This window comes from Heloderma suspectum, chromosome 3, assembly GCF_057233095.1.
Source record: "Heloderma suspectum isolate Gila_16-S chromosome 3, 16-S_ref, whole genome shotgun sequence".
Lineage (NCBI taxonomy): Eukaryota > Metazoa > Chordata > Lepidosauria > Squamata > Helodermatidae > Heloderma > Heloderma suspectum.
In genome coordinates, this window is record NC_139460.1 from 1716095 (window position 1) to 1730952 (window position 14858).

General features: G+C 46.8%; 1 protein-coding gene across 1 annotated transcript; it reads right to left on the minus strand.

Annotated features, from left to right (window-relative positions):
• Nucleotides 1-677: 677 nt before the first annotated feature.
• On the minus strand, nucleotides 678-4413 carry LOC146349193 (olfactory receptor 52N2-like). The gene is made up of 2 exons (XM_084842121.1): nucleotides 3887-4413; nucleotides 678-1157 (listed from the first exon to the last, which is right to left on the minus strand). The coding sequence occupies exons 1-2, from the start codon at nucleotides 4397-4399 to the stop codon at nucleotides 678-680; spliced, it is 993 nt and encodes a 330-aa protein (XP_084698247.1). The 5' UTR covers nucleotides 4400-4413.
• Nucleotides 4414-14858: the final 10445 nt, after the last annotated feature.

Below are 14858 nucleotides of genomic sequence, written 5' to 3' on the forward strand. Positions count from 1 at the left end.
ACTGGTTAGGCCTCATCTGGAGTACTGTGTCCAGTTCTGGGCACCACACTTTAAGAAGGATGCAGACAAACTGGAGAGGGTTCAGAGGAGGGCAAAAAAGATGATCAGGGGGCTGGAAACAAAGCCTGATGAGGAGAGACTGACAGAACTGGGCCTTTTTAGCCTTGAGAAGAGAAGACTGAGGGGAGATAGGATAGTGCTCTTCAAGTCCTTGAAAGGGTGTCACAGAGAGGAAGGCGAGCATCAATTCTCGATCATCCCAGAATGCCAGACACGGAATAATGGGCTCAAGTGACAGGAAGCCGGATTCCGGCTGAACATCAGGAGAAACTTCCTGACTGTCAGAGCAATGTGACAATGGAACCATGACCTAGGGAGGTGGTGGGCTCTCCCACACTGGAGGCGTTCAAGATGAGGCTGGACAGCCATTTGTCAGGGATGCTCTGCCTTGGATTCCTGCATTGAGCAGGGGGTTGGACTCGATGGCCTTGTAGGCCCCTTCCAACCCTACTATTCTATGATTCTATGACCCAATATAAATGTAATAAATCAGTAATAAAATAATAATTGATTGTATCCATTAGACTCTCTATCCATGGCTGAGAATAATCTGCATTCCACTCTTCTTTCTTCTCGCTCTCTCCAGATATATGGGAAACACAGGGAAACATTTTCTTTTATGGTTCATCCTTTGGAACTCTCTTCCCTGCATGGAATAGTTTCAAGACACTTTCCGGAAACTGTTTGGTCTTCACCCCATAAACAATAGGGTTGAGCATGGGAGGTGTAAGCAAGTAGAAGTTAGCCATAAGGATGTGGATGTGGTTTGGGATGGTGTGACCCCCAAAGCGATGTGTGAAGAAGGTGAAGAATGCTGGTGTGTAGGTGATGATTATGGCAATGACATGGGCAGTGCAGGTGCCAAAGGCCTTGCTCCGTGCATCCTTGGAGGACAAGCCCACAACAGCTCTGAGGATCAGGATGTAAGACGTGGCAATGGAAAGGATGTCAAATCCTCCAATGACTGAGGCCACCATCAAGCCGTAGATTGCATCAGTCTGTGAACTGCCACAGGCTATCTTGACTACAGACATGTGGTCACAGTAGGTATGACTGATAACATTAGTGTGGCAGTATGGCAATCTGCCATCAGCGAACTCAAATGGACAGGCATGGGCGAATTTAATTCAGGTGACCATCATATCTACTATTGTGGGCAAGAATCCCTTAGAAGAAATGGAGTAGCACTCATAGTCAACAAAAGGGTGGGAAAAGCAGTACTGGGGTACAATCTTAAAAATGATAGAATGATCTCAGTACGAATCCAAGGCAAACCATTCAACATCACAGTAATTCAAGTCTATGCCCCAACCACTGAGGCCGAAGAAGCTGAGGTTGATCGGTTCTATGAAGACCTACAACACCTTCTAGAACTAACACCAAAAAAAGATGTCCTCTTCATCATAGGGGATTGGAATGCTAAAGTAGGAAGTCAAGAAATCACCGGGATAACAGGCAGGCATGGCCTTGGTGTACCAAATGAAGCAGGACAAAAGCTAATAGAGTTTTGCCAAGAGAACATGCTGATCATAGCAAACACTCTTTTCCAACAGCATAAGAGGCGACTCTACACATGGACGTCACCAGATGGTCAATATCGAAATCAGATTGATTATGTCCTTTGCAGCCAAAGATGGAGAAGCTCCATACAGTCAGTAAAAACAAGACCTGGAGCTGACTGTGGCTCAGATCATGAGCTGCTTCTTGCAAAATTTCGGCTTAAATTGAAGAACGTCAGGAAAACCACTAAACCGTTCAGGTATGACCTCAGTCATATCCCTTCTGAATATACAGTGGAGGTGAGGAATAGATTTCAGGGATTAGACCTGATAGACAGAGTGCCTGAGGAACTATGGACGGAGGTCCGTAACATTGTTCAGGAGGCAGCAACAAAATCCGTCCCAAAGAAAAAGAAATGCAAGAAAGCCAAGTGGCTGTCTGATGAGGCTTTACAAGTAGCTCACGAAAGAAGGGAAGCAAAAAGCAAGGGAGAAAGGGGAAGATATACCCAACTGAATGCAGAGTTCCAGAGAATAGCAAGGAGAGACAAGAAGGCCTTCTTAAATGAACAATGCAAAGAAATCGAGGAAAACAACAGAATGGGAAAGACTAGAGATCTCTTCAAGAAAATTGGAGATCTCAAGGGAACGTTTTGTGCAAAGATGGGCATGATAAAGGACAAAGAAGGCAGGGACCTAACAGAAGCAGATGAGATTAAGAAGAGGTGGCAAGAATACACAGAAGAACTATACAGGAAAGATCTGAATGTCCCTGATAGCCATGATAGTGCGGTCACTGAACTTGAGCCGGACATCCTCGAGTGTGAAGTCAAGTGGGCCTTAGGAAGCATTAGTAACAACAAAGCTAGCGGAGATGACAGTATTCCAGCCGAGCTATTTAAAATCCTAAAAGATGATGCTGTTAAAGTGCTGCATTCAATATGCCAACAAATCTGGAACACTCAACAGTGGCCACAAGACTGGAAAAGGTCAGTTTACATTCCAATTCCAAAGAAGGGCAACGCCAAAGAGTGTTCAAACTACCGCACAATTGCGCTCATTTCACATGCCAGCAAGGTGATGCTCAAAATCCTACAAGCTAGGCTTCAGCAGTATGCGAACCGAGAACTACCGGAAGTACAAGCTGGGTTTCGAAGAGGCAGAGGAACTAGAGATCAAATCGCCAACATTCGCTGCATCATGGAGAAAGCAAGAGAATTCCAGAAAAACGTCTATTTCTGCTTCATTGACTACGCTAAAGCCTTTGATTGTGTGGATCACAACAAACTGTGGCAAATTCTGAAAGTGATGGGAGTACCAGACCACCTTACCCGTCTCCTGAGAAACCTGTACGAGGGTCAAGAAGCAACAGTAAGAACCAGACATGGAACAACCGATTGGTTCCAAATTGGGAAAGGAGTACGACAAGGCTGCATATTGTCACCCTGCTTATTTAACTTATATGCAGAGTACATCATGAGAAATGCCGGGTTGGATGAATCACAGGTCGGAATTAAGATTGCCGGGAGAATTATCAACAACCTCCGATATGCAGACGATACCACCCTAATGGCAGAAAGCGAAGAGGATCTCAAGATCCTCTTGTTGAGGGTGAAAGAGGAGAGTGCAAAAGCTGGTTTGAAACTCAACATTAAAAAAACTAAGATCATGTCATCTGGCCCTATCACTTCCTGGCATATAGAAGGGGAAGAAATGGAAGCAGTGACAGATTTTACTTTCTTGGGCTCCAAGATCACCGCAGACGGTGACTGTAGCCATGAAATTAAAAGACGCTTGCTCCTTGGGAGGAAAGCTATGGCAAAGCTAGACAGCATAGTAAGAAGCAGAGACATCACCTTGCCAACAAAGGTCCGTCTAATCAAAGCTATGGTTTTCCCAGTAGTAATGTATGGCTGTGAGAGCTGGACTATAAGGAAGGCTGAGCGCCGAAGAATTGATGCTTTCGAACTGTGGTGCTGGAGAAGACTCTTACGAGTCCCCTGGACTGCAAGGAGGTCAAATCAGTCCATCCTAAAGGAAATCAACCCTGAGTGCTCATTGGAAGGACAGATAATGAAGCTGAAGCTCCAATATTTTGGCCACCTAATGCGAAGAGAAAACTCCCTGGAAAAGACCCTGATGCTGGGAAAGACTGAAGGCAAAAGGAGAAGGGGACGGCAGAGGATGAGATGGCTAGATAGCATCACGGATGCAATGAATATGAACTTGAGCACGCTCTGGGAGAGAGCGCAGGACAGGAAGGCCTGGCGTGCTATGGTCCATGGGGTCACGAAGAGTCAGACACGACTGAACGACTGAACAACAACAAATGGCAATCTGCGGATCAAGAAGGGAAAGGGAAGCATCAGCGCTGCCCCTCGGAAGAAAGTCGCCAGGCCAATCTTGGCAATTACAGAGTTGGTCAAGATGGTGGCGTATCTCAGTGGGTAACAGATAGCAACGAATCTGTCCAGGGCCATGAGCATGAGGACACCAGACTCCATCCCAGTGAGTGTGTGGATGAAGAACATCTGGACCAGGCAAGAGTTGAGGTTTATCTCTTTCACCTTGAACCAGAAGATGGTGACTGTTTTGGGTACCACTGTGTTTATCCCAAGAATGTCCGTGATGGAGAGCATGCTCAGAAAGTAATACATGGGTTTGTGAAGAGCCTCCTGTGTCCGGATGAGGTAGAGGAGCCCACAGTTGCTCACCATGGCAATGAGATACATGGAGAAGAAAGGGATGGAGATCCAGATCTGGGCAGCTTCCAGGCCTGGAATTCCATTCAAGATGAAGAAAGTGAAGGTGGTGCCCTCACTGTGGTTATATGTTGCCATGCTGGGCAGGTCAAGGTCATGTTGCCTTCTGCAGTGGTCCCTGGTCCCTGTATGAGAAGAAACACAAAGCAGCTGTTACATGACTGACTCTAGAATAGCCTTTCTAGTTGGGTTGGACTGCAGCTCTCATTGTCTCCAGGCAACACAGCCATGGACCATAGTGGCTGGGGATGATGGGCTGGGAATGACATAAGGTTGGGGGAGGCGGGTGCAGTAAACTGAGCAGAACCTGGTCCAAAGGCTGTTGTAGAACCTCCACAATCATGTAGAGCGAGGTTCAATAATGCTGTAGCATTCGTTTGAGTCAGATTGGGCTTGGAGATTTTTTAATATAGTACTACTACTAATCTCCAGCAAAGGAGATCGTTACCTTGTCATGGTGCTGGAGCTTGAGCACCTCAATGATGTCATGAGGTAAACCGTGAAGGGACACCCAAGACGGGAAGGTCATGGCAGAGAGGTCAGACTAAATACAATCCCTGGGGAAGGAAACGGCAACCCACCCCAGTATTCTTGCCATGAAAACTAAATGGATCAGTACAACCAGAGATATGTCGATATACCATCTGAAGATGGGACTCCCAGGTCGGAAGATGGTCAAAATGCTACTGGGGAGGAAGAGAGGATAAGTTCAACTAGCCCCAGATGTGATAACGCAGCTAGCTCAAAGCCGAAAGGACGGCTAGCAGCCGATGGTGCTGGTGGTGAACGACGAATCCGATGTTCTAAAGATCAACACACCATAGGAACCTGGAATGTAAGATCTATGAGCCAGGGCAAATTGGATGTGGTTATTGGGGAGATGTCAAGATTAAATATAGACATTTTGGGTGTCAGTGAACTGAAATGGACTGGAATGGGCCACTTCACATCAAATGACCACCAGATCTACTACTGTGGACAAGAGGACCACAGAAGAAATGGAGTAGCCATCATAATTAATAATAAAGTGGCTAAAGCAGTGCTTGGATACAATCCAAAAAATGACAGAATGATCTCAATTCGAATTCAGGGCAAGCCATTTAACATCACAGTGATCCAAATATACGCCCCAACCACAGATGCTGAAGAAGCAGAACTAGATCAGTTCTATGAGGATCTGCAGCACCTACTGGATAGTACGCCAAAAAAGATGTTATTTTCATTACAGGAGACTGGAATACTAAGGTGGGTAGTCAAACGACACCTGGAATTACAGGCAAGCATGGTCTGGGAGAACAAAATGAAGCAGGACGTAGGCTGATAGAATTTTGCCAAGACAACTCACTGTGCATAACACTCTCTTCCAACAACCTAAGAGACGACTTTATACATGGACTTCACCAGATGGTCGACACCGAAATCAGATTGACTACATCCTTTGTAGCCAAAGGTGGTGGACATCCATGCAGTCGGTAAAAACAAGACCTGGAGCTGATTGTAGTTCAGATCACGAACTTCTTATTGCACAATTTAGAATCAGACTAAAGAGAATAGGGAAGACCCACAGAACAGTCAGATATGAGCTCACTAATATTCCTAATGAATATGCAGTGGAGGTGAAGAATAGATTTAAGGGACTAGACTTAGTAGATGGGGTCCCGGAAGAACTATGGACAGAAGTTCGCAACGTTGTTCAGGAGGCAGCAACAAAAAACGTCCCCAAGGAAAAGAAAACTAAGAAGGCAAGATGGCTGTCTGCTGAGACACTGGAAGCAGCCCAAGAAAGAAGGAAAGCAAAAGGCAACAGTGATAGGGGGAGATATGCCCAATTAAATGCAGAAACCCAGAGGTTAGCCAGAAGAGATAAGGAATTATTTTTACACAAGCAATGCGCGGAAGCGGAAGAAGATAATAGAACAGGAAGGACAAGAGACCTCTTCCAGAAAATTAGAAACATCGGAGGTAAATTCCAGGCAAAAATGGGTATGATCAAAAACGAAGATGGCAAGGACCTAACAGAAGCAGAAGAGCGCAAGAAAAGGTGGCAAGAATATACAGAAGATCTGTATAGGAAGGATAATAATACCGGGGATAGATTTGATGGTGTGGTCAGTGAGCTAGAGCCAGACATCCTGAAGAGTGAGGTTGAATGGGCCTTAAGAAGCATTGCTAATAACAAGGCAGCAGGAGATGACTGTATCCCAGCTGAACTGTTTAAAATCTTGCAAGATGAATGATGCTGTCAAGGTGATGCATGCCATATGCCAGCAAATTTGGAAAACACAAGAATGGCCAACAGATTGGAAAAAATCAACTTCTATCCCCATACCAAAAAAGGGAAGCACCAAAGAATGTTCAAACTATCGAACAGTGGCACTGATTTCACATGCCAGTAAGGTAATGCTCAAGATCTTGCAAGGTAGACTCCAGCAATTCATGGAATGAGAATTGCCAGATGGACAAGCTGGGTTTAGAAAAGGCAGAGGAACTAGAGACCAAATTGCCAATATCCGCTGGAAAATGGAGAAAGCCAGGGAGTTTCAGAAAAACATCTATTTCTGTTTTATTGACTATTCTAAAGCCTTTGACTGTGTGGATCATAACAAATTGTGGCAAGTTCTTGGTGGTATGGGGATACCAAGTCATCTTGTCTGCCTCCTGAGGAATCTGTATAACGACCAAGTAGCAACGGTAAGAACAGACCACGGAACAACGGACTGGTTTAAGATTGGGAAGGAGTACAGCAGGGTTGTATACTCTCACCCTACCTATTCAACCTGTACGCAGAACACATCATGCGACGTGCTGGGCTTGATGAAGCCAAGGCTGAAGTGAAAATCGCTGGAAGAAACATTAACCATCTCCGATATGCAGATGATACCACTTTGATGGCTGAAAGCGAGGATGAGCTGAGGAACCTTATGACGAAGGTGAAAGAAGAAAGTGCAAAAGCTGGGTTGCAGTTAAACCTGAAAAAAACCAAGATTATGGCAACCAGCTTGATTGAGAACTGGCAAATAGAGGGAGAAAACGTGGAGGCAGTGACAGACTTTGTCTTTCTAGGCGCAAAGATTACTGCAGATGCTGACTGCAGCCAGGAAATCAGAAGACGTTTACTTCTTGGGAGGAGAGCAATGACAAATCTTGATAAAATAGTGAAGAGCAGAGACATCACACTGACAACAAAGGTCCGCATAGTGAAAGCAATGGTATTCCCCGTAGTAACCTATGGCTGCGAGAGCTGGACCATAAGGAAGGCTGAGCGAAGGAAGATAGATGCTTTTGAACTGTGGTGCTGGAGGAAAATTCCAAGAGTGCCTTGGACGCAAGAAGATCAAACCAGTCCATCCTCCAGGAAATAAAGCCAGACTGCTCACCTGAGGGAAGGATATTAAAGGCAAAACTGAAGTACTTTGGCCACATCATGAGAAGACAGGACACCCTGGAGAAGATGCTGATGCTAGGGAAAGTGGACGGCGAAAGGAAGAGGGGCCGACCAAGGGCAAGATGGATGGATGATATTCTGGAGGTGACGGACTCGACCTTGGGGGAGCTGGGGGTGGTGACGGCCGACAGGAAGCTCTGGCGTGGGCTGGTCCATGAAGTCTTGAAGAGTCAGAAGCGACTGACCGAATAAGCAACAACAACTACTACTAATAAAATTTAAACCTCAGTTTTAAGGTTCAGACCTTGGGAGTGTGATGGGTTCAGAACAATTCCCTGCAGCCTCCATGATCTCTTGGGCCCTGCCTTGCTACCCGCTTCCCTTTCCCCCAAATGTGCCCGGCTGTGGTGGCAGAACCAGGAAGGCCTCTCAGCAAGGCCTCTGAGCCTCTCTCCCTAATTGCTGCCGGCTGTCATTGCCATGGCTTGCAGGTGCAGAAAGCTCTGGGAAATGCTGTTTTCAGGCTGCCTGGCATAATACATTCATGATGTCTGGGATGCTGCTGTTGTGCTGTTCAAGATGGCAGGGAAGGAGGGACTCTGAGCAGGGAGTGATGGCTCGGGGACAAGCTCTTCTACAACCTGAGTAGACTTGGTATCTGCTGATAAAAAAAACCCTCTGGGGCAGGAATTATTCAGTTCACCATTATGACACCCCCACACACACATATCCTGACCTTGGGCACTATCACTATTAAAATGATCAAATACGGTTTTATATTAACTATGTACAGCACATAGGTAAGCCATGGAATTCACTACCACAAGATGTCGTGACCATCTTGGACAGCTTTAAGTGGGGACTGGACAAATTCCTGGAGAAGGCTATCAATGGCTACTAGTCCTGATGGCTACATATTACCCGCAGCATTGGAAGCAGTATGCCTAGTGTGCCACTTTCTGGGGAACATGAGTAGGAGGGGGCTGTTGCACTCATGTCCTACTTCTGGGCTTCCCATTGGGGCATTTGGTTGACTGCTGTGGGAACAGAATACTGGACTAGATAGGTCTTTGCTATGATATAGCATAGCTCTTATATTCTGATTTTTAAAGTTTTTATTGTGAACAGCGTGGAGAACCATTGGGCAACGTATACATGAGCAGTCTTATATATGTATATATTATTATAGATAGATACAGGCTTCCTATAGTGTCTTTCTTGAGTCTTCACACACAAATTGCTCCTCCCGTCTGTGTTCCACCAGGGCCTTCTTGGGAAGGGGAGGAAACCACAATGGGGCAACAGAGTGGGCTGCCCCTGATTGGGACGCCCCTGATCGGGCCAGTTAGATGGTGGCCATACCACTCATCACAGCGGTGCCGATCAAGCAGAATCTTCCACCCTTTGGCCTGTGTTGAGTACAAATTGGCCAATTATTCTGTTTTAAGACAATGCTATCACCTTTGGACCAGATTTCTGCTCAGTTTTGCACCAGCTGCCTGGAGCTAGGGAGGGGCTGGAGCTCAGTGGCAGAGCACATGCTTGGCATGGAGAAGGTCCCAGGTTCGATCCCCAGCATCTCCAGGCAGGGCAGGAAAGAATCCTGCCTGGAGCCCTGGAGAGCCCTTGCTGCCAGCCAGCGTCAGCAGTCCTGGGCTGGATGGACCAAGGCAGCGGCAGGTCAGCTCAGACTGAGGCAGCCTTCTATGTTCCTATGAACTGAGGCATAACGGGAAGTCCACCTTAGGTCTGACAGTGCCAGCAACCCCCGCCCTACTAGGAGAGGGAGAAGAGGAGGCCCCTGCCCAGCTGGAGCGTGCGCACGCGGTTCCACCCTGGAGCCAAGATGGCAGGGCGCTGGTTCGTACAGGAAGCTGAATGGCAGCAGATTCGGGACAGACCAAAGCAAGTCCTCCTAAACACACGCGCACGGAACAAAAATAAAAACCAGTATTTCCATTTCTTTTCCAGGAAGATACAACTCACCAAGCACTGCGGCACGCCAAGGTCACTGCTCATTTTAGTGGTTGCAGCTTGAAAGTAGCAAGAGGTTTGTCCGCAGCTGCACACGTTCCTCCTAAAACTGAGGGCCATTTATAACATCTTTCCACACATCATCCCCCTCCCAGTGGTTCAGCCCTTTGCTCAGCACAAAGTCCCCCCTGAATACCTTCAGCCTCGGTGGCATATATGGGAATTTGCCCTGGGAGCAGGTCAGAGAGGGGCCTTGGATGGAAATTTACAAGTACCTATCTGTGAATAAACAGGTGGAGTCGCTGGGATTGGTGTGAGATGGTTGCCAGATGACCAGAAAACAATGACCTGGCCTCGTCTTGTGCCTTTAAGAGCACCTTTCAGGGCAATCCTACACATATTTGCTCAGAAGCAAGTCCCATTCAGTTCAATGGAGCTTGCTCCCAGGTAAGTGGGTATAGGACTGCACCCTTGAGAAATCAAATACATAAATAAATAAATAAATTAGCGGGCGCTAAAATAAATAAATAATAAAATTAGCTTTCTGTGGTAGATTGGCCTGATCAACTAACTACTCATGTTAACAGAGCAAGCTGTTTCTAAAGGCACAGCTTCAGGGCCTCTTGAAAAGCTGGCAACCCTGGATGGTGGTGGAACTCCAGAAACATCGAAGGGCCTTGTCCCATGACTGGTTCAGCCAGCTGGGAGCTGCAGTTCTTCAGGCAACCAGTGTAACTTTTGCTGGTTTGTAAATGATGCAAAAAAGAGTCTAGAATGCGCAAGAAAAGCACCTCACTTGAGCCATGGAGTTCTTACAAGATTCAGATAAAGCAGCTGTGCTGACTTCTAGTAAATACCAAGGCTGAACTGGCCTTTTGGCTCACCAAAATGTGGCTTAGCACTGACAGGTGAAAAGTTGACCCAGGCGGAACTCACCGTATTGGTTCACCAAGGTAACAGGATCAAAAACCAATGAGTCAAAAAACAAATCTGCGGATGACGCAAAACTGAGAGGGAAAGCTAATAGTTCAGAAGTCAGGAATGAAACTAAAAATGACACTGATAGAATGGAAAGATGGGGTAAACCTAATAAAATTAACTTCAGCACAGACAATTGTAAAGTCCTGCATTTAGACCCCAAACCAGTAACCCAAATGCCCACACGCAGGATGAGGGGGCTGGCTTGGCAGCAGTGCAAAGGGTCTGGGGATTGTTGTCGACGATGAGCTGAGCATGAGTCAGCAGTGCAACAAGGCAAAGGCTGTTTTTCATTAGTAGTAACACTACTTCTACTTTATTCCGCACTAATCCAACGTCATGTGGATACTTTAAGAAAGATCTAGACAAAATTGGAAAAGGTCCAGCAGAGGACAATGGAGATAGTCAGCGGTATGGAAAATACGCCCCTAACTGTTGTTAGTACAAACTCAAAGATTGAACCCACCTAGAACAATTTCTGGTGTACCGTTTCTTTGAAGTGTATTAATAAGCTATAGATAGTTAACTTACAGCCGAATCATAGAATAGTAGGGCTGGAAGGGGCCTACAAGGCCATCGAGTCCAACCCCCTGCTCAATGCAGGAATCCAAGTCAGAGCATCCCTGACAGGTGGCTGTCCAGCCACGTCTTGAACGCCTCCAGCGTGGGAGAGCCCACCACCTCCCTAGGGAATTGGTTCCATTGTCGTCTTGCTCTAACAGTCAGGAAGTTTTTCCTGATGTTCCTGTAACTTGAGCCCATTATTCCGTGTCCTGCACTCTGGGAGGATGGAGAAGAGATCCTGGCCTTCCTCTCTGGGACAACCTTTCAAGACCTTGAAGAGTGCTATCCTATCTCCCCTCAGTCTTCTCTTCTCAAGGCTAAAAAGGCCCAGTTCTGTCAGTCTCTCCTCATAGGGCTTTGTTTCCAGTCCCCTGATCATCTTTGTTGCCCTCCCCTGAACCCTCTCCAGCTTGTCTGCATCCTTCTTAAAGTGTGGTGCCCAGAACAGGACACAGTACTCCAGATGAGGCCTAAGCACTGCTGAGTAGAGGGGAACTAGTACTTTCCGGGATTTGGAAGGAAAAAGAGATTCTTTATTTAACGCGCGGGCTTAAGGCTGGAATCGTTTCCAAAGAGCCAGAAGCCCCGAAATACATCAGCACATTGTTTTTATAGACATTGTGACACATATGAAACGGCTCCTCCTCCCCCTCCCACGTGGGGTTGCAGTCCTCAACATTTCTCCTCCTAGCACCATTGTTTATAATACAAGAACTGGGTTATAGGGTAGCCATGATAAGGAGAAAACAGAAGAGAACAGCAGAGAACAAGATATACAATTGTATGACCTTTGACAAGATAAGGAATTCCTGTGTCTCGTCAGCTTACAACAATATATTCAAGGGAGAAAGAGCTCAGCAAGAACATGAAGCATGAGACTGCAAGAGGCTACTTAGTCTGACCCCCGATATGGCTGCTACACTCTAATGCTGTAGACATCATATACCTCGACTTCAGCAAAGCTTTCGACAAAGTGCCCCATGATATCCTGATGAGCAAACTAGCTCAAAGTGGGCTAGATTAAACAATGATCCGGTGGATCCACAGTTGGCTACAGAACTGGACAAAGAGTGCTTATGAATGGGACCTTCTCCAACTGGGGAGAGGTAACGAGTGGGGTACCGCAGGGCTCAGTCCTGGGCCCGGTGCTCTTCAACATTTTTATTAATGACTTGGAGGAGGAGTTGCAGGGAATGCTGATCAAATTTGCAGATGACACAAAATTGGGCGGGATAGCTAATACTTTGGAAGACAGAAACAGAATTCAAAGTGATCTGGATAGACTGGAGCGCTGGGCAGACAACAACAGAATGACATTTAATAGGGATAAATGCCAAGTTCTGCACCTAGGAAAAAGAAACCAAATGCACAGTTACAAGATGGGGGATACGTGGCTCAACAACACTACAAGCGAGAAGGATCTTGGAATTGTTGTCGATCACAAGCTGAAGATGAGCCAAGAATGTGATGTGGCTGCAAAAAAGGCAAATGCTCTTTTGGGCTGCATTAATAGAAGCATCACTTCCAAATCCCAGGAGGTAGTGGTTCCCCTCTACTCAGCCCTGGTTAGGCCTCATCTGGAGTACTGTGTCCTGTTCTGGGCACCACACTTTAAGAAGGATGCAGACAAGCTGGAGAGGGTTCAGAGGAGGGCAACAAAGATGATCAGAGGACTGGAAACAAAGCCCTATGAAGAGAGACTGAAAGAACTGGGCATGTTTAGCCTTGAGAAGAGAAGACTGAGGGGAGATAGGATAGCACTCTTCAAGTACTTGAAAGGTTGTCACAGAGAAGAAGGCCAGGATCTCTTCTTGATCATCCCAGAGTGCAGGACACGGAATAATGGGCTCAAGTTACAGGAACATCAGGAAAAACTTCCTGACTGTTAGAGCAAGACGACAATGGAACCCATTCCCTAGGGAGGTGGTGGGCTCTCCCACGCTGGAGGCGTTCAAGACGTGGCTGGACAGCCATCTGTCAGGGATGCTCTGACTTGGATTCCTGCATTGAGCAGGGGGTTGGACTCGATGGCCTTGTAGGCCCCTTCCAACCCTACTATTCTATGATTCCTCTGAACGCTCTCCAGTTCATCTGCATCCTTCTTAAAGTGTGGTGCAGTAATAGGCTACATAAATCTTTACGTAGCCTATCATGGCAAAGAGTAGGGATGTAAACGGCATCCGCCATGCTGGATGCCATTTTCTTTCGCAGGACGGCGGCGGATGGATCGGACCCGGCAGTGGCAGGTAGGATCCGTTCTGGGGCAACTTCGCGGGGTGAAGATTTATTTAGCCGATCACGGCAAAGAGCAGGGACGCAAATGGCATCCGCTACGCCGGACGCCATTTGCGTCCCAGCGGCCGGAAGTCCACCAGCGGCTGGAACCGGCCGGCAGCTCCACGGACTCACCACGGAGCGGAGCCAGCCAGTGAGGATTCTGGGGGGAAGGGATGGATCGCCTCCCTGCCCGTACTCCAGGTAAGGGCGTTTCACACATCCCTATCACTACATCCTGTGATAGCAAATTCCATAGTTTAACTCTGCACTGTGTGAAGAAGTCCTTTTATCTGTCCTGAATTTCCCAGTAATCAGCTTCATGGGATGACCCCACTGGAGTCTAGTATTATAATGGAGAAAAAATGTCTTCTTGTCCACCTTCTCCACACCATGCATAATTCTGTCCATCTCTTTATCATGTCTCCCCTTACTTGCCTTTTTTCCTAAACTAGAGGCCCCAAACGTCGTAACCTTTCCTATGGCAGTTGCTCCAGCCTCTTGATCATGTTCCCCCTTCCCCTGCAACAAATAAGGTGTGAAAAACACAGAAAAACAGCTCAGGAAAAACCGTAGGGCAATTACTTGACAGTGACGAACTACACGAAACACTTGAAATCATGCAAATCTTTTCCAGCTTTAAATAGCAGGCACTGGAGAGCCCAATCAGAATTGAGAATATGACAAGGAGGTTGTCAAGGTTGAGGGAGGTTGACCCTTTCCTTCCAGATGCTATCCCAAGGAAAATTGCCCCCTCCCAAGCTGCTATTTGGTATCGGATGGAAGCACCAATTGGAGCTCATCTCTCATGCCAAATGTCACCTTCAAGGAGAGGGGGCCATTTTCATCAGGATCACAACACTAGAAGAAAGTGTTACCCCACCTCCTTGAATGGCTCATAAAAAGTGAACGAAGGATGGTAATTGCAAACAATACAACTTGCATAGTGGAAACAACCAAAGTTTCTTTCTACAACTTGTCCCAGGCAATCACCATTGCTGGAGTCTTGGCGGGGGCGGGGCGGGGGGTATCTAAAACCACAGTTACCCATCACAGCAGATTCCAACCATCAACATACTTGGTTAGCAAGAGGCTAAAGTTTTAAATTCCTCCCCTCTTACTCTGAACTTTGAATCTTCTTTTTTTTCTTTCTTTCTAGATTTGGTGGTTTTAAATTTAAGGGAGTTGTCTGAGCAAGTAAGAATTAAATGAATAAATCCATCAGCCAAGGCTGCTAATGCAGGCTTGAAAGTGGATAGGTAACAAGCAGCATCCCGTCTCACTGCACCACCCTTACAGTGCCTTGGGTTTATCTGGGCTTGCAACATGGAACATGGGCTCCTCCCCACGAGGCCTTGCTTG